Source organism: Myotis lucifugus, unplaced genomic scaffold (genome assembly GCF_000147115.1).
Source record: "Myotis lucifugus unplaced genomic scaffold, Myoluc2.0 scaffold_56, whole genome shotgun sequence".
Taxonomy (NCBI): Eukaryota; Metazoa; Chordata; class Mammalia; order Chiroptera; family Vespertilionidae; genus Myotis; species Myotis lucifugus.
In genome coordinates this window covers 1273982-1297216 of record NW_005871104.1, presented here as the reverse complement: position 1 = coordinate 1297216, position 23235 = coordinate 1273982, and the positions used below count along the sequence as shown (strand labels likewise).

At 41.8% G+C, this 23235-nt stretch overlaps 1 protein-coding gene across 2 annotated transcripts in view; it reads right to left on the bottom strand.

Annotated features, from left to right (window-relative positions):
• The window catches only part of EBF1 (early B cell factor 1), a 385315-nt gene that overhangs the window by 92758 nt on the left and 269322 nt on the right, over window positions 1–23235 (bottom strand). For both annotated transcript variants that reach the window (XR_002829372.1, XM_006089069.3), the window contains exon 9: window positions 7501–7634. Coding sequence is in view for 1 of the 2 variants with exons in the window: in XM_006089069.3 (XP_006089131.1) it covers window positions 7501–7634 (134 nt within the window). In the remaining variant the exon portion in view is untranslated. The remainder of the gene's footprint in view (window positions 1–7500; window positions 7635–23235) is intronic.

The window sequence follows — 23235 nt, the reverse complement described above, 5'->3', positions numbered from 1 at the left end:
CATATAGGAATTTAGAAAGAAGAGAAAACAAAACCTGGAGCTGTGCGGGAAGACCACGGTCAAAAGTGATATTTTATTGAATCTTAAAGAACAGAAGACTGGGCACAGAAAGAAGGGGAAAGCATTGTGGATGGAGAAATGGCATAAGCAAGACAAGCATACAGAGGCGAAAACTCACTATGGGTAAAAGGAGCGCCAACACCTCAATGTGCCTGGAGCATAAGTTAAGATGCCTAGGGGGCAAGGATGTTGAAAAGAAAGGGCAGAGCCTTGAGGGGAGTGCCGGAATCCCAAACCAAGGAGCTTTAAGAAAAAGGAAGACAGTAAGGTTAGTTCCGACCACCAGGAGCCATTCCAGCAATCAGCACTGAGCACACATCTATATATATAAAAGCCTAAACAACCATTAGGACCAAACAACTGGAACATCCGGTCAACCAGTCACTATAATGTGCACTGACCACCAGGAGGCAGATGCTCAACACAAGAGCTGCCCCCTGGTGGCCAGTGAGCTCCCACTGTGGGAGCGCCACTCAGCCAGAAGCCAGGCTAACAGCTGGCAAGTGCGGCTGCAGTGGCGGGTGCCTCTCCTGCCTCCACAGCAGCACTACTGGGCAGTGGTGGTGGTGGTGGGCACAGCAGCAGCAGGGCCGGATGAGCAGCAGTGGAGCTGCGCCCGGCACCGGCTGGGGCTTCTCCCTGGCCACCTGCCACTTCAGCACTGCTACATCCCTCGGGGGGATGTCATACTGCCTGGCCTGCAGGAATCAGGCCAAAACTGGCAGTCTGACATCCCCCGAGGAGTCCCGGATTGCAAGAGGGCGCAGGCCAGGCTGAGGGACTCCACCCATTCATGAATCCGTGCACCGGGCCTCTAGTATGAAATAAACACAACACTATACTGGTAACTATTTTCTTCACAGGAGTTACATGACTGCAGTGAGGTGTAAACTCTGTCTTTGATTCATGTTCAAATTAGAACCCATTACACTTCCATGGTTTCCATTTTCAAGTTATAGGCACATGCATGTACTTCCTGAATGTGCCGTAAACAACGAGCTGAAAATGTCATCTTAAAGTCGTTTTTAAGTATCCCATAATTATGAATGTAGAGGATAAATTTCAAGCACCTTAGCCATTAAAAATAAAAAAATATAGACTAAAGCATTTTTAGGAATAAGGTGAGCATGGTTGTAACTGTAACCATATTAAAAAGGCCATTAGACTATTTTTAATCTGTTTTTTAATATGCTGGCTCATTCTGAAATGATTTCCCATAAAAATAAGTTGGGCTTGAAAGGTGTTTTTCAAAGTCATATTCCAAATTTAACGTAACTGATTCAGACTGCTCCTTTTAGTCTTTAAAAATAAAGTTTATAATTTTGCATTAAGAATCTTCCACTTAATAGGTAATCAGTAAGTATAGAATCAATATAGACTTGACAACTTACATATTTAGGAAAATGTAGGTGACAATGAATTATTGTAAACCTATGCCTTTAATCAACTTTGAATTAAACTTATACGTGTAAGCCTCAATATAGGTAAAATAAATGACATAGATATTTACATTATAACATTTTCAAAGAGATATTTGAGAGGGTGTCCTGCTCCACCCTTCGTAATTTTCTTGTTTATTTTAGTGGAATTGTTTCTCATATAAATGTGGTAGAGATAACGAGAGTTGGAGTGTCAATGCCATGTAAAATTTGGGAAGTATAAGGCAGTATGTTAAAAGGAAGTATATTAAAAGCCAATGGGATACCATGAAAAGACCAGGTGCGAGAGGAAGCTGAATGGGTGGGGGAGGTCGGTGCCGGGAGCACTGGGCTGTAATCCCAGCATTAAGTAGCTAATGCGTTCCCAGGGCAAGTCACTGTACGGCTCTGGAACCTCTTTTTCCTCACTTCCAAAATAAAGCAGCTGCCCTTGATGCCTGGAGAGGTTCCTCTAAGCCCTGAGTGTGTGACTCTCTACATGTGGTTCAGTAAAAATTGAGGGCAGATAAAAGGCCTGGGAAAGTTCCAGTGGGAACATATATGAGTTGTAGCCACTCATTCTTTAAGGTCACAGAGGAACAAATACTGGGGTTTTTTTTATTTACAATTCTTCCTCTGAGCTCTGTACACAAACAAGCATCAAAAGTGGAGATAGGAAAAAGGAAAGCAATCAAGAACTGCATTTAAAACCCCGTTATCCAACTTTTGGACCCAAGAAGCAAAATCGCTCCTCAGCCCCCAAATTGCCATTTACCCAACCACATTCACCCATTGGTTTTCCTCCACAGTGTCTCCTTGTGACTCCTCCCTACCTCTCTGGGAATGCAGTTGGAGAAAATGTTCAACTGATTTGTGCATACGGGGATGAAATTCTGGCTTCTCCCATCTGAGCCAAGTGTCCCTGGCGACCTTTAAATATTCCTGTCCTACACAGTCGCATGGCCTCTAATGGCAAGTATGCACTGACTCAAACTAGATGCAAAACATGAACGAAATTCTGTTCAGAGCCTCACAGCATTAAAGAATAATGGCTCTAAATATTCCTGGTCTGATCTGAATAATACTTTGCAAATATTTCAGACGATTCCCTCACCTCCACCCCAGCCCAACCACCTCATGATTGAATTTCATGACTTTAATTAACATGAAATCCAAATGCACAGCCATCACCAATATATCTTGCTGAAGGTGATCCCTGCAAAAAGGCTCTGTGGTCACTAAAGTTTGGGACATGCCATGTACTGTGTTTTGGGTGTTCATAGTCCATGCCAATCTCACCAAAGCTCTGCAAAGTCCTAGACCAAGGACCGGTTGAATTATTTAACTCAACCTTTCCCAAACTTACCAAGAAAAACCTCCCTCCCTTGTCTCCCATAGGGTACCTATTGATATCTAAAGAGCTGGTATACAATATTCCATAGAACTATCTGGAAGATGAATTAGAGCAACATCAAGGTATAACTCTCAGGTCTATATCAGATACCAGAATCTGAAATGTAGAGGGGGGAAAATATTGACTAAGGACATATCAAGAGGGAGATCCAATTCTGTGGCTAATTAAATGGTTTTGATGAAGTTCAAAGAAGCCTTTTGCAAATAAACATGATAATTGCATATTGCAAGTGTGCTTGCTCTAAAAGTAGAAAACAATAGTGGAAGAAAAGAAGCCATCATCACTCACCTCCCCCCCGCCTCTAACTTTGGAGGGAGCCTCAAGGGAGTCAACTCTAGATAGAAGGAATTACTAGAATTGTAGCTGATTTCAAAGAGGATTTAATCTAAGCCCCTCTTTTTCATATGGGGAAACTGAGGCCCAATGACCAACACTGACTAAAATCTGGATGCTCTGACCGGGCAATGGAAGGCCTGCAGTCAGTATGCAGGTCTTCTGACTGGCTCCTTGCCCACTGCTACCCCACGCAGTCTCAGCCTTTGCTGGGGTGATTGTCATCTGCAGTTCTCTGCACCCTCTGCTCCTCGCCAATCCCACCACCGTACTTTCTTTACCAGCAGCTTAAATATCTTAAACTGTATGAATTTTCTGTGAGAGTTCAATGATTAAATAAGAGGACTATGAGAGCCTCAATTGTCTAGCACAGAGACCCACCCGTATGTAACAGGAAGCTTGATTGGTTATTCGAACAGCCTACTTCTGGCTACACCACTCTCTCTGCCTTCTAGAACCTTGCCTCAAATTTGCAACTGCAAATTGAACACTGGATTATATAAACATATTATGAAACTCTCTAATTTGTTTCATGGGACCAAGTTGTTTTTCCAAATGAAACGCCAGCTTCCACAAGCCTAATTTTAATCACCCATAGTACCTAGCCCAGAGCTAGACACCTAGAGGCAAGCCAGCCAGTACTCATTGTTGAGAAATTACAGGAATTCAGAAGGAGATACTAAAATAATGATTATATTTACAAACTGGTAGCAGGAGCCCCTTCCTCCTCCAAATCACATGTTGGCGGGAAATCAAAAGCAACCAAGTACATCTCTGACCAAGAAAATACTCAACTCACATTAAAAATTAGGACACATCCACCCTGTTGGTTTTCTTGGGTTTATGTTAGAAAGGAAGGGAGAGGTAAAAAGAGGAAGAAACATCAATGATGAGAGAGAATCACTGATGGGCTACCTGCTGCACTCCCCCTACTGGGATCAAGCCCACACCCAGACATGTGCCCTGACCAGGAATCAAACCATGACCTCCTAGTTTATAGGTCGATGCTCAATCACTGAGCCACACTGGCCAGGCTACAGGTTTGTGTATTTTTTAAGTCTTCTGGGGTAAGACAAGATAAGCATAAGAATATCAATAAAATAAGCTGTTTTAAAAATGAGAGAGAGAGAATAAAGAAAGGGTTAGAAACAATGAAGGAAAAGTAACAAGACAGTGACCCAAACTCACAGAAAAGCCATGGAGTTCACCAAAACTTGGGGTCCCGCAGGAGGCAGCCCTGAGTTAGGAGCAATGGCGTGCCACCTTTCTTCTTCCCAACCCTCAAGAGACAGTCAGTGAGCTAAACTGAACTACTCATTTGCAAAAGATTGGGTTGGTAGGGAAAGAGCACAGATGAGGGCAAATTAAGCCAGCCCTATTTTCTGTAGCTCTTTTTAAAAACCCTTTAGCTATAAAAGACTCAGCTGCTAATCTAAAATGTTGCCTGCCTGTCCTCACCCACAAGCCTGCTTCCTAAGGCTTTAGGCTTTCCAGTGAGAAAATGGAGAAGAGATCAAAGTTTATTTATAATTAGAAGACCTCAATTTTAGAGGTGGCATGTCCTCGAGATCACATGGCCAGGGGACAAAGATTTCAGATAGATAGTGGTCTTACTCTAGCAATGAGGTCCAAACAGGTTAACTGTTTTGCCTAAAATCACTTACGAAAACAAAGGAAAAGACTGCCTTCTGCCCCCAACACAAGGCATGTACCTTTCATAAGGATGAAATTGCCCTACCAGCCAGTGGCTTCACCACAAACATATACAACTAGAAAGTGGTAAAATCCTTGGTTCAAATTTTGGCATAGGGTAAATCATGGACAGTTAATAAGGTGAGCCCTGTAGTTGGACTGTCTAGGTTCAAATCCCATTTGATAACTAACAGCTCATTTAACTTCCCCAAGCCTCAATTCCTCGTCAGTAAAATGAGAATGACATGGTATACAGATGTTATAAGACTTGCATGAGAGCCATAACAAATACTTAGTACCTGGCAAAAACTAAATGCTCGATAACCATTAAATAAAATCTGTAATGCTCTGCATTTTTCTATAAGTTTTTCATAAATATCTTCTCTTAAATATTCATAGTATCAAGTTCTCATTCTATCCAATGGAAGCCGAGAAAAATGATCCCAAAATTGATTGATATCTTTTGCCCCTACCCAAATAAAAGGTACTTAACTACTACTATTATTACACTACTATGCCATCTGAGTGTTTTTTTTCTCCTCTTTCTGTTCTTCTTCTCTCTCTCAATATTCCATTTGCTTGCTCATTAACCTGGGCTTTTATTTCCTCTGTAAAAATGTACATTGTAGCTCCAATCCCATCTCTATCACTATTGGGCTGTGTGGTGTCAGCAGGTTTCTTAAGCCCTCTGACACTCAGTTGACTGGGAACAAGGTGGAGGCGCATGTGAATGACTTCCTGATGGGTGGATGAACTTATTCCACAGTCAGCGTAGTGCATTTGGGCTAAGACAGGCAGGGGTGCTTTGTTTGATTGTCTTGTTTTCGGCACAAGGTTTTAAATGAAGTTCAGATTAACTCACCTTATTCTCAGAGGTCAATGAGACTTACTGCCTATTCTGAGCCCCACTTCTCTTCAGACCTTACACTGACTGCAGTGTCATGGATAAGTAACAGAATGACGGATAGAAAGAGGTGGAGATAGAGCCCACAAGACCTGGTTCAGGCTGTGCTTGTGTAGACTGCTGTCTTCAACAGGGAAGAAGATACCCGGTTGGCAGTCAAACATGCCATGTATGTGATGCTTCTGATTTTACAACCCAATGGTTCTGACAGAGAATGGGCTGCAGTTGGCACGGGAAGCTCAGTCCACCCTTCATGCCTGGGATGTTCTAACTCGGACTACAATTACTCTGGGGGACTGAGAAGCCCATCCCTGATTCAGCTTTACCAGAGCTTTGATTCTCTGGCCAAGCACATGCCGCTTGCTGGCTGCATGAGAAACACAAACGTGAGACCAGGCTGGCAAGGGGCTTGCCAGGGTGGACACTGGCAGTGAAAAGTGCACATAGAAAGCTTATAAAGACAGGCTCGGCTTTGGAAAGATAAACATAATCAACTATCGAAGTCTGTATTCTGCTTATCTCGATGGCCCCTCTGGAGAGAAAACACACATAAAACATCTAGATGGGATAAGCAGTGGTGGGAGAACCTCTAGAAATGGAAATAGAAAATCTGAGTTCTAGCTCCAGTTGCCTACTGACTTCTTTGTATGGCCACATGCACACCACATTCACTCCGCGGGCGCTGGATGGCTGCTTTCAGGTTGTGTAAGGAAGGATGTATTTCTAAGCCTCAGTATCAAGACAAGATACATGCTAAGTAAGAGTCTTTACCTCGTGGTGTAGAGAGAGTGACATGACCAATGTCAAGCCCAGCACAGTGCGTAGCTCATAGTACTAGTAAATCTCAATTAAGTTTAGCGGTTCATATGACCACTTGCAAAGCGAGTGGAACGAATGGGCCCTATATATAGTACCTTGTAGACCTAACATTGTTTTTATTCTAAGCTTTGGTGAGGTGAAAGAGAAGGGATTAGCTGGCTGGGAAGTCTAGGCTCAGAATTTAGAAAGCAAAGGCAAGTTTGCCATGGCATCTATATAATGGTGATGTTTACAGTTTGTAATCTTGAGCTAACTTGATTATTGCTACACAAGTGAACTGGCATGTTAAAATAACGATCACAGTGCTTGGTTGCAGTCTCGCATTGAGATGCCTGAGCCCTGTAAATTCCTAGGTCTGGTTCTCCCAGGTTCCCCCGGCAAATCGCTCGGTTTCTGAGTCACTGAATAAGTCAAGGACCACCTACCCCTAGATTATTACTGTCATTTGAATGGTGCTCCTTGAGGATGGGCCTACAAGAGACTCCACCTGCAAACATCCACAGATGACTCCCTTGCTAGAGTTTGGACGAGGCTTTTCCTATAGATTTTGTGACCTCGTATCTCCTTTCTAACTGCCAATATCCAATAGACCTCCACCTCATGGCAAGCCCAACAGGACAAATGACCAAACAAAAACTCTGCCAGTGCTAATGGGTCACGGAATGGAAGTCATTTCAGTGGAAAGGGTTGCCTCCTGGTAAGCCCAACCTATCTTGCCTAGTTTGCCGGAGTCCTGGACACTGGTGCTGGCCCACCCAGGGTGGCACCACAAATTCCACACACTCTATTAGACATTCAAGTGTAGACAGTATCTTCCACTAGACCAAGCTATTAGATATTAATGTTCAGACAACACCTACCTCACTCCAGACCAGCATGGTACCGAATATGACCTGTAACCCATCAAAGAAATTGTCCCCTATGATGATCACAGTCGCGCCTCCCGTCGTCCATCCTTCACTCGGGCTGATGGCTTTGATACAGGGAGTAGCTGCTTTTCAACACACATGAAAAAGAGAAGGAGTCTGCTGTTAGAATCAAACTTTAATGATGGGAGACTTGAGAAAAAGAAAAAAAAATCTTTTATCTTTTCACGAACAAAAAGTCCCGCAAAGATCTCAGCATTTCTTAGCTGCATTAGGACCAGAAACCTTAGGGTGCAATTTCAGTTTTTAAAAGCATTCTTTTCATTCTTTCTATTGAGAGACATATGTTTTCCCCAAATCATTTTCAAACCTGAAATCTTATGAAATAGAATATTTAATTTACGAAAATATTACAGATTATGAAAAATGAACAATGGATGACTTTTGGAACACACTGGAAAACTTATAGAATTGCTTCATAATGAAATCTACAACCTGAAAATAAAGCTCATAGATTTTTCGATAAACATTTCTGTCCAATGGGAAGCAGGAAAGGAGGGACAAGCAAAAAATTATTCTTGCTGAAAGCCTTTTGTCTGTAACACTAACATAGAACATTCCTCGTTAAAAATCATTAAGATTTTTTTCATTAAATGTTATGGATTCCATTTTAGAGGTGCAAAGTGTGCAGGTCACTTGGGGTGAATTATGCAACTGCACAGCTGAGTCAGGGCTGAACCACAGAGAGTCTCATGACCTTTGTTTTGCTGTCATTCCCAGGCATAAACTCCTAGAACTGACTTTTTCAGAATTTCGTATCTCTTCTTTTTCCATTATAAATGGCCCTTGGAGATGGGGAATAATTTGCAAATACTGTAATTCCAAACAGACTGGAGGTGGTTTGCCTGATGAGCATGGTGTACTTTCAAGAGAATTGCTGGGCATAAATGTAATTGTAGGATTATGTTTTAGAACTGTCTCAGAGGGCACCTTCCTTCCCCTGAGGATGTTTAACTCTGCGATGCCACGCTGCTTTTGCCATGATTACTTTTATGAACACGACCAAAGCAAAATTCTAGAGTGAGGAATGTGTTGTGCCAGGAGAGAAAATGAGACCCTCCTCTATAAAAAAATTTATTAAGTATCCAAGCCTGACTTTTCAAGTATTGAAGCCAATGCGAGCACCAGTTAATTTTAATGGGACCGAAAACTGGCAAAAATTATTGGACTTTGTCAAATTTGGCAAAAAGTCATGCTTTAACTTTTGCAAGAAAGAAAATATGAAGCCCAGCCCAGTGGGACCATTGCTCACGTGCAGCCACACAAACAAGCAGAGTGGGTTTGATTTTGGTTCAAATTAATCTTATAAAATTGCACAGAGAAATTAGGAAATATCCAAACTAAACATTTCACGTTGGCTGAACTCAGAGTAATGCATTGACAACTCAAACTGGGCAGCTCGGATGCCTTTTTTCTCCTCCACTTTCTCCCCAAAACAAAATAATTAATCAAGAAAATGTAAATGATTCATGACTTGAAAAATTCCTGTCCCATTTTTAACACACATAAAGGTTGTGATTCACAGTTCCACAGGCCTAGGGCTTTTTCTTAAGCAACATTTTTCTCTAAAAGTAAAACAGGTTAACATGCATAATCAAGTACCCCAAATCAATGATAAACTATGATGTATGATTTCAAGCAAATTATGAGAGAAATAAACTACATTTCACAACGATGTAAAATTCTTCAAATAAAAGCAGTTTGGAAACATTCTAGTTAAAGTCTCAAAACCTTAACTCTTAATTTCACACTCAGTATATTCAGTGGCTAGAGTGGAGTAGAAGAGGTCTTGCTCTCTCTCTTGATACTACTGAGAAAAATGGAATATTGGTTTAACCGAACTGGCCTGGACAGCGTCCCTCCTGATGGGAAAGTGCAGAACCCAGTGGAATTAATAAATGTGGGTCCTGTGATTACCTTCATAAAACACAAAATAGTCTTGGCATTTATGTCTGGATTAGCCTGGGGATTGCTTTTAATTTTTAAATTCTTATTTTGTTTTTTAGTCACACAAGTATGTTTCTTTAGATCAGTGGTTCTCAACCTTGGCTACACATTAGAATCACCTGGGAATCTTTTTAAAAATCCTGATTTCTGGGCCTCATCCTCCGGAAATTCTGTTTCTTTGTTACTAATGTTGTGGCCCTATCCCATAACAAAGAAACAGAATTTCCGGAGGATGAGGCCCAGAAATCAGGATTTTAAAGATTCCCAGGTGATTCTAATGTGCAGCCAAGGTTGAGAACCACTGCTTTAGATAAATATGGTCTCCTCCAGGCTTTCTCATCATTGTACAGAAAGAGCCAGAATGCGCTGGTGTATCTTTGAGACTCACCTATAGTTAAGATGTTACAACAGCATAGCCAACACCTGCTGGATTTAGACTTGAGCCCCTCCCTCTTCCTCTTCTTTCCCTTTGTTATTTGTAGGATACAGAAGGCATGTAAATGTGTGTGTGCGTGTGTTTGTGTGTGTGCTTTCAAACATTTCCTGAGAAAAACTGTGTCTTCAAATTTTGTGAGCAACTGTCCAGAGATGCTAGATGCAACTTGTCAGAAGAGAGAAAGAGCAGCAAGTTTGGTGAGGAGACAATATATGACACTATCTTATTAGATTTTTGGAGAAAAAAGTCTTGAAGGAAGTACCCCAGGAAAAGAATGGCACATTTCACCTCCTGATCCATCCTACCTCAATACTCAATGTCATCCACTGTCCCTGCCTGGAGACTAGATGCCATTTTTAGAACAGGTAAGTCACGCAGCCCTTTCTCAGTTTAGACCTCGCCTGGTTCTAGAGGTGCTCTTACACATCTGTATGTCTTAGCAGTCTTGAGCGGAAGCTCTATAGTACTTCCCCAGTGGGAAGCTTGGAAAATATGTAAAGGAATCATGGACTGCGCCACTGAGAGAGGGGGGTGAGAAAGAGATGTTACCGGCATTTAGTGCCAGGAGGCTAAGAATGCTGTGTATCTCTAACTCTGCCTGCGATGGTCCTCTAATATGAAGAACTCTAAAATGTCAATAATGCAAGGTAGAAAATACTCTACCTAAAAAGACCAGGCCCAAGAACAGGTGTTAAGAACTGACAGAGCCATACAGGTCAAGTCAAGAAACACCGATGAATAAAACAGGGTCTCGGAACAAGCATGAGACGGAGAGATGGCCACTGACACTAGGAACTAGAGAAGCAATGGGAAATGACAGGACGCTGATGGGCTGGCGGTTTGCTGAATACATCCCCCACCTAAAGGTGTCACTGCTACTCAGCTCCAGCCATCGGTAACTCCACACAAACACAGGCCCGGGTTGGGGGTGGGACTTCAGAAAAAAAGATGGGAACCCAGATTTTTATGTTAAATTTCCAAATCTTTAAATGTTGGCAGCTAATTCAATAAACTGTGTTGGCTAAACAAAATGTTTGAGTAGATTTAACTCATAGACTACCATTTTACCCTTCCACCTGAGACACGAATTTGCCAGACTAAACGCAGCCCAGGAAATACTTGCAAATATGACCAAACTAAGGTACCCAAATGCTCACAGCAATACTGACAGTAAAATATCCAAGAGTCTAGGTGCCCCCAGCTAGAGAGTGATTAAATAAACCATGGTACATCCATACCATAGAATATTACGAGTGTCCTTAGAACAGATGAAAAGAAATTCTATAAACTGACATGGGTAACTGTCAAAATACATTAGGGAGGGAAAAACATAACTTGTAATCTGGAGAATAGTGTAAACTTGTTTATTTAAAAATGATATAAATGAGCCTGTATGTGCATAAGTATGTGAGAGCATGAGTGTGAGCTTGTATGTATGTGTGTGTGCGTGTATGCAGTTACCAGTGAACAGGTATGATAGACAAAGGTCTGGAAGGATGTACACCAACTCTTGTCAGTGGGTCCACATGCAAAAGGAATGTGACTGGCGTGGGACTGACAGAGAAGGGTGACCATTAAATTTGACTCTGTAGACATCCGTAGGGTTTGAATTTTTTCAATGAGCACATGTTAAGGCAATGCATTATTATACATAAAAATTAAATAACAGAGCATTTAACTCTGTGAGAGATAAAGATTGTACTTTTTAAAGCAAACTGGCAGTGATTTTTTTAGAAGCCAGGCTGTGCTGAGTAACAGACCCTGAGCCTCTCCTTCCCTCTTCCTTTTGGGTGACTCTGAGGAAGCTCAGTCATCTAACAGCCCAGGACTTATTTCTCCTGCACTCAGGATACCCAGGGAGTCCCCGAGGTAAGAGGAGGAGAGATAGTTTTTAATATAGTCGCAGAAGATGTAGTCAGTGGAATTTGAGGGTGAAAAGAGTTATAAAAGAATTCAATCCAGCCCAGGAGTCTAATAATCAATAAAATTCTATCGCCAAGAAAACATTACAAAATGGGGGAGGGAGAGGGAGTTTGAATACAAAACCACTTTTACCAGCCAAACCTTGATTTAATTAATAAATGTTCTTCCTCACCAATGAATTTTCACACGTCTAGGTATCCACAAAGATTGCTAGCCAATTCCTGCTTGCAAACCTTATTAAACACAAAAGTTCGGAGGGGTTGGTATTTTTGCTTTTTTTTTTTTTTTTACTTCTCCCCCCACCCCCAACAGCCACCAAAATAGAGGAGATTTTCCTTCCTTCACACTATGACAATAACGTGATTACCCCACCACAGTTTAGCATAATGGCTCTGAAATGCTCGTGGCACATTGCAGAGTTAAAGTGGAAATTATTAGGTAGCTCTTCTTTGTTATAATAATGATCACTCCACAAATAAAAGCTCTTCTCCCAAAGGTACTGCAAGGCACAAAATGCTAATTCTGGAGATTATGTGTGCGCTTTTATTAAATATTACTATGCCCTGTCTGTCTGAGGGCTTCTTTGCTCTGATTGTTTTATGAGTACCATGTTAATGTCATTCCCATCTTGCTAGCAGCAGGCACACATTTTAGCGTTTGCATGAGAGTTGATCAAAGGCCACGTGCTGGGGGAATTGCTGAGAAAACACGGACAAGCGATAAAAATCTAACAGATTAATTGGTTTAAATTTCATTTCAGGGTGTTGAACTTTGGCTCGGGACTCTAATACTACACCGTGAGTCAGGGCCTAATTACCAGATTTCCAATTTGCTTCTGAACAATGGTCGGGGTGAGGAAAAGAGAGGGAAGAATGAGGGGGTGGAAGGGAGGGGGGAGAGAAAGAAACTGCTCAGCCTCCAGTACATATTTAACAACTAACGTTCTGTGTGCAGACAGCGGCGCCAGGGGATTCTGATGTCACCTGCTCTACCTCCTGAGCGTTTATATTTCCTCCCCATAGCCATGGAAGGCAGAAGAAATCACACATGCCCTCAGTGGTTTAAAATTTTCTGATTTACAGGATCAATGTTACAAGATTCGAGTGCCTGCTCACTGGCATTGGAGCATCAGGCTCTTTATTAGCAAGGTGAATTTATAAGCGGGAATCGCCCCTCCGCCTCCAATAGAAATGATCTATTTCACACAGAGAGAGCAAGGGCCAGGAGAGCCATGTTTACCACAGGGTTTATGGGTGGCCTTGGGAATAAGGGTTAATTGAGCTCAGAGGTGCCTGCCCATTGAGGTGAATTAGTGGTGTGCACGGCAATCAGCAGGGTCCTGGGGCTGCTCTTACTTTCGCCTCTGAAATCTCTTTGTGCTGTGATCAATACCTCACTTGTTTGGGGGAGCTGTAGAGGTGATCTGGGTTCAGCATTTATCATCTTTTATCCCCCAAACCAGGCTTTCACAACAGTTGGTGTCCCGTTAAGGGTCCTCACTAGAGAGCCATTGTTGTGCTTTTATTCCCCATTCCTGTATTCAAGTTCGCTGGGGAAACAACACTGGATCAGTTTCTAAAATGCACAAATTTAGAAATGTTCTAATCCCATTTTACATCTCAAGGTGAAATCCCACAAACGCGAGTATAAGGTTCTTTCCCATTTCCATTGTGTGTTTCTTTGAAAAGGATGTAGACTCTCCGTCTCCGGCATTTTATTAACCAGAACTCTCCATGGATGAGCATTTCCACAGAGCGGGTCACTGGTGCTTACAGCGGAGACGATGTCCGCACCAGCCCGCATGGCTTCTGAATAAAGCCAGAAAGATGCAATTATATTAGGTGGATTTTAACATTCCGTGTTACAGGGTTAGAATACAGGGAAGAGCACCAGCTGTTTAAATTACACATCTACCCCTTAGAGCGAGCTTGAAGTAGTCATTTACCCTCCCCTCTCTAAGCCGTGGTTGCCCCGTGGGTGCCCACCTTGTAGACTTCTGGCAAAATGAAGCATGTGCCCACTTGTGTTTTGTGCCTGGTAGATAGTCCCCTAGATGCTAGCAAATAATTATTGTCATTATCATCAGCTCCCCATTAGCCAGAGTTTATTTATTTACTAGAATGCCCTGTAGTCTCATCACTGAGAAAATGTAGTTTATTGGAAAACTTTCCTAGGAACTTCCAATCCAGTGACTTGCTAAGCAGCCAGCTCGATCCACGGAGGCGGTGGAGTTGGCATCCACCCCTCCAAAGTAGAATGTTTTCTTAAGGCTCTCATTTGCCTGGAATGAATATTCATGGCAATCTTTTCAGAGATGAGGAATTGACTTTAATTTTATTGTCCCATGCTCTTGAGACTTGGCAGAAAAGGTTGCAAAACCCATGAGCTCAGTTCATTTCTTCGGGACAGTTGTGGCCCCATAAAGTCTCAGGCCTTTCTCCCTCGTATCTACTTGATTTGGGCAAAGTTGTGCTTGGGAGAAACCTGTTCAGAGACAATGGGGACACAATGTATCCCCACTTGGACTCAGCGCACAGATTGCTGGGTCTTTTGAGTGAAATGACTTTTCTGACCGCACACAGCTCAGTGCAACACCTGTGTTCTCTGACCCTGGCAACTGGCAGCTACTGGCCAGGAAGGAAGACTGGGTGTTTGCCCTAGGAGAAGACTGGCCCTCCTTATTTTCACCCTGTACAGGAGGCAAATCTATTCGGGGTCTACCCATCCTCTTTCTGATGCCTTAGAAACCAGTAGCAGTTATGATGCCTGATCTGAACCCTAGCGCCACCCTGTGAGAACTTCACTTGCAGAATCCTAATTGCCCCGCAGATTTCTGGGCAGATACTAGACCAAAAGACTGGATAGTTTCCTGACTCGAGGGGTAGCAATCTTTGTAACTCTTACTCTCTTGCTTTGAGTTACCAGATTTATTTCTGACTTCCTTTTTACTTTTCAGTAGTTGGCTTATGCAGTTAAGCATTTTATTGTTTATTAAGGTTTTAATTTTGTTTTGTTTTGTTATTGGTCTGTATTTACTATTCCATCCACTAGCATATCTAGATATTACTTGGCAAAGAATCATATATTATACATGCAAAAGAGCCTCTGTGTGTGTGTGTGTGTGTGTGTGTGTGATGTGTTTGTCATTTTCAAGAGAAATGTAACCCATGATATAGAGATTTCTCAACTCCAGATGCAATTAAATCTATTAAATATTAAATGAGGAGATCAAGAATTTCAAGTGTTTTTCATCCTTTATTCCAAAGTGACTTCACTTGGCAAGAAAGCCCTTTGCTTTGACAGCATTAATGGTTCTCACATAAAAAGAGAAAAGGGAAAAGTCCTGGTCACGAGATGGAAACACATATCCAACACTCATCCATATCAAGGCAGGGTTAACCTGGTAGGGAGAGCTAGCACCATGTGTATCTAAACTTAGCACCATGGGTAATTCCAAACTATGCCATTTGCTAAACAAAGACCAAGCCCAAGTTGTATCTGCCTCCTGATTATTTTGTAGCTTTCCTATTCTATTCTGAATTAGCACAATTCCTCAAAAGTCAGTGGACATGGCATTCGAGGAAGGGAAAAACAAATCTTGGTGTAACAGTTGTAATCTGAATATGCCAGGGCAAGCGCTTTTGTGTTTCTAAGTTTGTCCACCTGAGATCCACACCTGTGCAGGTTCACTACACGCCGTTACTTAGCAGTGAGAAATCTTTACATTTTGATGCACCTATAACTTCTAAATTGCACTTGTAAGACCTGTTGAAGGCTTATTGATTTAATGACATGCAACACAACATTGTTTCATAATATGCAAAACAATGTTTGTTAAAAACACTTTGGAAGCTTAGAATTTTATAGCTCAAGGGCGTGAGAATGTACTGTTCTCTGCGTCATGTTTGATCTGCCACATACAAAATTGAAATGCACAAAATATTAATCCTGGAGCAGCTAATAACATATATTACCATCAGCCTTCCTTATTTCTTCTCTCTCTCTCTCTCTCTCTCTCTTTCTTTCTCTCTCTCTCTCTCTCTCTCTCTCTCTCTCTCTCTCTCTCTCTCTCTCTCGTTCTATGATTGTCAGCCACACCATTGCAAAGTAATGGGAAAAAATTATCATGGAGGGTTAGATAACCCTAAAAATGAATTATTCATGGGTCCAATTGTGATATTCATTGCAACAATAGTAAATTCACTTGCCTCTGATTATACAATAATAACTCTTTTCTTCCTGGCAAGAACAACTTTCATGCACAAATTTATTTTTATCCCAATTCTCCTGATTATCCTGTTGTGAGAAAAGTTCTAGACATCAAAGCCAAGGAAGAAAGGGAAGTGAAAATAACTTTCCAAAAATGAACACCCAATCTTATCCTATATAATAAAAGCCTAATATGCAAATCAACCAAATGGTGGAATGACCAGTCGCTGTGATGCACACTGACCACCAGGGGGCAGACACTCAACTGATTGGGGGCAGCTCCTGTGTTGAATGTCAGCCCCTCAAGGGAAGGCGACCAGCGGTGGCAATTGGAGGGCAGGGCTGGTCAGAGGGCGGCACCAGGCCGCCAGCCAAGGTGGGTGCCAGCGGGGCCTCCCGATCGCCCCACCCACCAGTCGTCCCTGACTGCAGGCCAGGCCTAGGGACCCTACCCTATATATTGGGAACAGTCTCTTAGATTTAAAAATTAAAACTCTAACACTGAAAAAACAGGATGATGCAGCGATGACTTGCATGGACTATGGCTTGCACATTTTGTGGTCAGCCCTGATTCTGACACTTATAACTGTGTGACAAAGCCAATTACTTAACTTCTCTCTGCTTCAGTTTTTCCACCCATAAGATGGGGAAAATGGTACAACTGCCTCAGAAGGATCACGTTATGTACTACTTTTTATAATCGGGACAAAAAAATGTAGCTGCCCATATAATAGCAAGATGCCTTTCACTTGTATGAAAAGTATGGTCACTGGTGCATGCAGCGTCCCAGATTGCAAGAAAGTGCAGGGCTGAGGGACCCCCCCCCCCGCCCCCAGGCCTGAATTTCATGCACCGGACCTCTAGTATTGTAAAGAGGAAACAATTTTCAGGTTTAAAAAAAAAGTCACTGCTTCGTCAAGGAATACTCAGGTCTTGATTCACAAGCCATCATCCTGGGCCTGGAAAATCATAAAGGCAAATACAAACAAGTCTAGTGGAAAATGTGTGACGTTAATCTTGGCTGGAGTCATATTTTTAACAGGCCTTGAATGTTTGTGCCGGATTACCCAGATGGTCATACAGGAATCGGCCTGATAGGATTAAACCTTTATGCCGAACTCTGCTCCATCTGTTCGCCAAGGTTTCTCTCCCCTTTTCTGAATATGAATTTTTAGCCTTCTTGGGTCTTGGAGCTGAACATAAATTCAGCATTAAAAAAAGACACATGCAGAAAATTTAACATTTAGTTAGTTAGTCTCCGTTGAGATAACCTTGGTCTTTTTTCTAGAACACATTTTTGGTGAAGAATTTTCCTCAGAAGGAATTTAAAAGTATGCAGAATCTACTTTTGTTGTTGTTGCTGTTAGAGGGCTTTGTCTTTCTCTCCTATTGAATCCTGGGGCTCATTCACGTCTCTGTCATCAGAGAGGTTTGCATGGATGTTTGCCCATGGAGATGGGAAAGAAAGAAGGGGCCTCCTCTCTGCAGAATCCGACTGTAAGAATAGATGATATGTAACTCTGACCAGATGAATGATCCAAGCAGAATATCCTCATGTGTGTTTTGTTCTCTTTTCTTCCCATTACAAGAGGATTGGTATTAGTCATCATGTGACAAAATTAGCTTCAATAGCAGTTTCTATCGTTTTCATTAGGTTTTCTGTGTTTTTAGGGAGGCCTTTCTTTGGAGGGGGGGCATAATTCAGAGCAGGTTTGTAATTTTATGTAATTCATCTTGAATGAAACAGGCTGATGTTAGCTTTGCCCTCCTGTGCATAAATCCCTAGAAATCATGATATTATTCATCAGCTAGACAAGTTGGTTTGGGGCAAGTTTCAGGACAGAGGCTACTGAGTTACCAATAGGCCGAAATCTGGTAAATGGTTCTGGGGTTTCCAAACCTGTGACAAAGGAAGGAAGGGAGGGTTCTGACTGCTGGGCTCAGCAAAGCAGGTCAGTGTCAGAAACTTTTGGGCAAACAACATGCAAATGAGTAAGTTGCATGAAAGAGGGATCTTTTAGAATCCTACTTTGTAGCTGGTATATGGCAATGTGATCATTCGATATGATCAATGTGTGCTTGTGGTGGAAACCGCAGAGACGGCAGGCAGCCCACGGAGCCCTGGCTCTGGGAATATCGGATCCCTCTAGCAGTCAGCAGGCCTCCATCGCCTTTCCACAGTCCCCTTGGCAGCACTGGCTCTGGGCTCTATGCTCTCATGAATGACAGGGTCAATCAAGTGTTCTTATTGGTAGGAATGGACAGTCAACATCTTGAAAACACATAGCCTTGGCTCCTTAAATCAACAAGAATTATAGTTGGATAATAAGGGGAGGTTTCCTTTCTGAAAGGAGGTGATGTTGTGTAACAAAGCCCACTAGAAAGTAATCTCTTGTAAAATGAACATGCCCACACACACAGCCCCAATGTCTATTCTCCACATTTTATTCTAAACAAGGACGCCTGACTGGATGTTCAATCCCATTACTTACATCTGCTTTGCCCAATACAGTAGCCACTTGCCACATATGGCTATTAAAATCTAATTTTCAATTAATTAATTTTAAAAAAAAATAAGTTATTTTCTTAGTCATACTAGCCACATTTCAAGTGGCCAATAGCTACATGCGACTTGTGACTATCATGTTGGACAGAACAGAGACAGAACATTTCATCATTACTGGAAGTTCTATTGGACAGTGCTAACCTAAAGATCAAGTTTAAATACCTGTGCCCATAATTGATAAAGAATAATCAGAGCTATCATTTAGGGATGCCTTCCATATGCCAGGAGCTTTGCTAGGAATAATTACTCTCTAATACCACCACCAATGATCACAAAATCAAATGCTCATAGGGCCAGACAGAAAGGAAAGTAACTAAAATTAGCTAGGGGCAACACCATGGGAGAGGTGGGGACTGTGGCTAACTGTAGAGTATATGCCCCACCTAAAAGAGACACAACTCCTCTGTTTGATCTAATTGTTGTCATTTGAAAATGTGATTCCAGCACTACCAGATCTTCTGAATACAAACATAATCTTCAAATCCAGAATTTTATATAAAATTTCATTACTTTTCATTGTAAAGCAACAAATATATCATTTCTTTAAGCACCATACAAATTAAACTTAAACATACCTCAGCCCTGGATAAAGTCCATGATCTGACTCACCCATGTGCAACTGCTATAAATCCATGCAGGGCCAAGAACCATCATTTAGTTATTAATTTCTGCAACTACATAACTAATACTGCCACTGACTCATCAAACAATAAACACAAACCACAACCACGGTCAATTCTACTTCTGATTGTTCGAGGCCTCTCCCAGAACCATACAGCAGTCCCCGCTAGCCTTCTCTGCCCTGCAGGAGATTTTCTGTGAGCAGCTTGGGAGATGAGCTCCCTGCTCCTGAAGGATTTCTATTGTCATCATGCAAGACAGCATAGATAGTGACTTTTTAAGGAAACTGGGTTTTGAATGTGGACAGCATCTCGAAATCAACCTTGTCCAACCTTTAGCAATGCATGACTCCCGCTTTGTGCTTTTCTGAAAAGCAATGCTTATATTTCTCTCCACGACCAAGGCTGCCACTGCTAATGTAGTTGAGTGAACTTTTATTCTGGAGAGCCTTATCATCCTGAGCCAGTTTCCTCTCCTCCCTGACACATTCAGTGACGCTGCACTCCAGTGTTTGTTAGAGCACAGATGTTTCCGTGGTGATGATCAGTGACGTCACCAGCACCGGAATGTGTATCATCAAATTTATCCAGACAGAGCTGCAGAGAAGAGTGGGAATTCCACTTCCATTTGAACTTCATGAGGATTGACTCAGCTTTCTCAGCAATTACTCGGTGGGGTCTGGGCTATTCAACCTGAATGCCAAAGAGCAAACACTCACACTTGCCTGTTTGTGATTCATTTTACTATTGGATTTAATTATGCGAAAAGTCCCCTCTACATGTCAAAACCCAGATTAATCTTCCTCCCTCAGACGCCATCTTTCAAAATGTTCCTGCCCTGACCAAAAGCTTTCTGGTGTTTCCCATTAGCCTACACATCAAGTCCACCTCATGAGTCTGGCCAGTTCTCCCTTCCAACCTCATTCCTCAGCTCTCCCCAATTGCAGGCAGGACTAGGCAGCAGTTAAGGCCACTAGCTCTGGATTCAGGAGGCCTCAGCTTGCCGTCCAGCTTCCTCACTTAGCAAATTACTCAGGCAAGTTACTTTCCTTAAGCCTCCATTTCTACCACTTTAATTGGAAGTAATAATTATGAGAGAAGCCACCTCATGAGGTGGTTGTGAGGTTTACATGAGTTAATCTGCATGTACAGAGTGTGCAATGAATAAAAACGTGAGAGAGAAGAAGACCAGAAGTTGCAGGAGGAGGAGGAGGAAGACAGGGAAGAAGAAAATGAAGAACTCAATGACAGGCTCTCCATATTCACTGTCTTCAAACATACTTTGCACATCCCTACCATTTCTTTTTCAGGAGGTTATACCACTCACTTCCACCCAAATAGTATTTGTCAAGAAGACTGGTCTTCTGTGTGAGGCTATTTCTTTTCATCTCCGTCTACACTAGCCCTTCAGGGAACTTTTCCATGTCTTTCCCATTCATCTGCCACTTACTGCACTTTTCCTTAAACTTTTATCTTGATATATGTATGTGTGTATGTGTGTAGCTGGGCATGTATGTATTATGAAAATCAACCCTACTGTCAATCAACCCTATGCATCCCTTGCAGGCAGGGACCTCATTCATTCACAAACTGGATAGACAGCTCTCTGCACTTAATCAATACCTGACAATTAACTCGCATGTTAAGTTTTCAAAGGGCTTGTTCATACATTATCTCAATTATTCTTAATATCAACCCTGAGTTGTAGGTAAGCAGATATTATTCTAAATTTCTACTTTACAAATGAGGTAAGTGATCTCAGACACTCATTTGAACTTGAGACTTTGAGAATCCACATTGGTTGACAAAGTCAAATATTTAAAACACCCAAACTACCCTTAAACTGTGGTATTTATTTAAAATTTCTGCTCAGTTTGGCTAAAATATTCACTGTAATCATATAAACACAGCCAACGTCCCATAAAATCTTAGTTGTGCAATTCCTTATTCCCAAGATAGAGGGTGGATATTTATTAACTTTACAGAATATTACTTCTCTGTTTCCAAGTAAAGTTATTTTCCCCTTAAGACTCAGCCCCATGTATGAATTATAGTAAAATCTCTCTCTACCTTCTTCTATTTCCACGTTCAAAATATGGCATCCTCATATAATGCCGCAGGTGCCAATTTAAACACAGGAGCATTGAAAACACTGCCAGACTCCCAGGCTGAGAAGCTTTTCTATTGTTACAAGTTGGGCTGCTAAATACACAGAGTTTGAACATCTAATACCAGTGATAGCAGCACTATGAGAACTTACATTTTTAAAGCGTAGGGTAGTTCCCCTTAACTTTCATTCTCAATCTGGACATTTTCCACCTCAGTTGTGTTCATTATATAATTTTGCACATATACAACATAATAAAAGTTTACTGATTAAATAGGTTATCACAAAACAGTACCTTAGTAACATTTTCCCCAACCGTTTTCTTTTTTAAATTTTATTTTCAACAATAATAGTTGGATTCCACAGGCTTTAGCTAACCAAATCAAGAAGAGTTTCTAGGATTTTGCCAAAGTTGAAAGGTAGAGGAATCTGAGGTACAACTTTATAGATTTGTTGCATGTAATAGTTACTGGAAGAACACAGCTGGTTTGATGATTCAGCCAGATTTTAGCAAAGAATGACAAAAATTCTCTTTTCTCCTCTACAAAAAAATGATAAAATACATTGGAACTGCTGAGACACATGCCCCTCACCCATGAGCCCACACATAATGTCCCTAAAAGCATCTACTTCGGGCCCAGCACATAGTAGGTGCTCATATTATTGGCTTGCCAACTGTGCTCAAAAGAGAAGTAGACAAAGAATAAGGAATTAAATAAAGTTCACCATTTGTACCAACCACATTAATTTTAAACAGTCTTTTAAATAACATCTAAAGTCTACTGCTATTTGTATGTATTTTATATATACTCTTCTCTTGAAACTTTTATTACTTTGCCCCAAAGTTGATGAAAGAAACCCATGTGGCCCTGGCTGGTTTGATCAGTGGTTAGAGTGCTGGCCTGTGGACTGAAGGGCCATGGGTTCGACTCCAGTCAAGGGCATGTACCTAAGTTGTAGGCGCCATCCCCAGCCCTGGTCTGAGTGCATGTGGAAAGCAACCAGTGATGTGTCTCTCTCACTTCGATGTCTCTCTCTCTGTGTCTGCCCTCCCTTCCATTCTCTCTAAAAAATCAATGGAAAAAAATATTCTTGGGTGAGGATTAAAAGAAAGAAAGTTATGTGTTGAGACCAGGCCCCAAACCTGGCATTGTCTGTGCCTCGATTGCCCATGTTTTCCTGCTGCACGTCTCCCCAGAACTACAGGTGATGAATGTGGGTTTGAACGACTGATGTCCAGTTGATTACAACTGACTACTAAATAAGCCAGCAACATGGGAGCATATGTTCTCATATACAATATTGGTTAATTTCACAGGTTGGGATAAAAATATATTAGTACTTGGGTTCTGCTTTCATGCTTAGTAGTCAGATAAGTATTTGGCCAATTCAGATCTATTTCTATGCTCTGTGGGCTGGAGAGTGTTACTTTTGTGTTTTACTTTTCCTTCTCTGGTTACCATCTGGTTTCCCAGGTCTGTTAGCCTCTGTTATGACTGAGCATACATTTAAGCAGGATTTTAATTACTAGGTCATCTCCCCGCCAACTTTCCAGAGGTAGGCTGGCAGAAAAATCCTACAATCCATGCCTCAGACTTTCTCTTCCTCCTCTCCAGGTAAATCTCTTTTTTTCTTTTCTTTCTGAGGATGCTAAAGTCATGCTGATGGCATCATATTCATCTGATAAGGATGATGATCACCTAATTTCTATAAAGTTTCATTTCTGTCCACTGAGTATTTCAAGTTGCAGGGCTGGCACAGGGAGGCTGAGATGGGATGCCCGATAGCGTGACGTGATACCAGGATTTTTTATCTTAACCCAGAAAAGCACCTTCCCATATATCACTGCATATGCCAACCA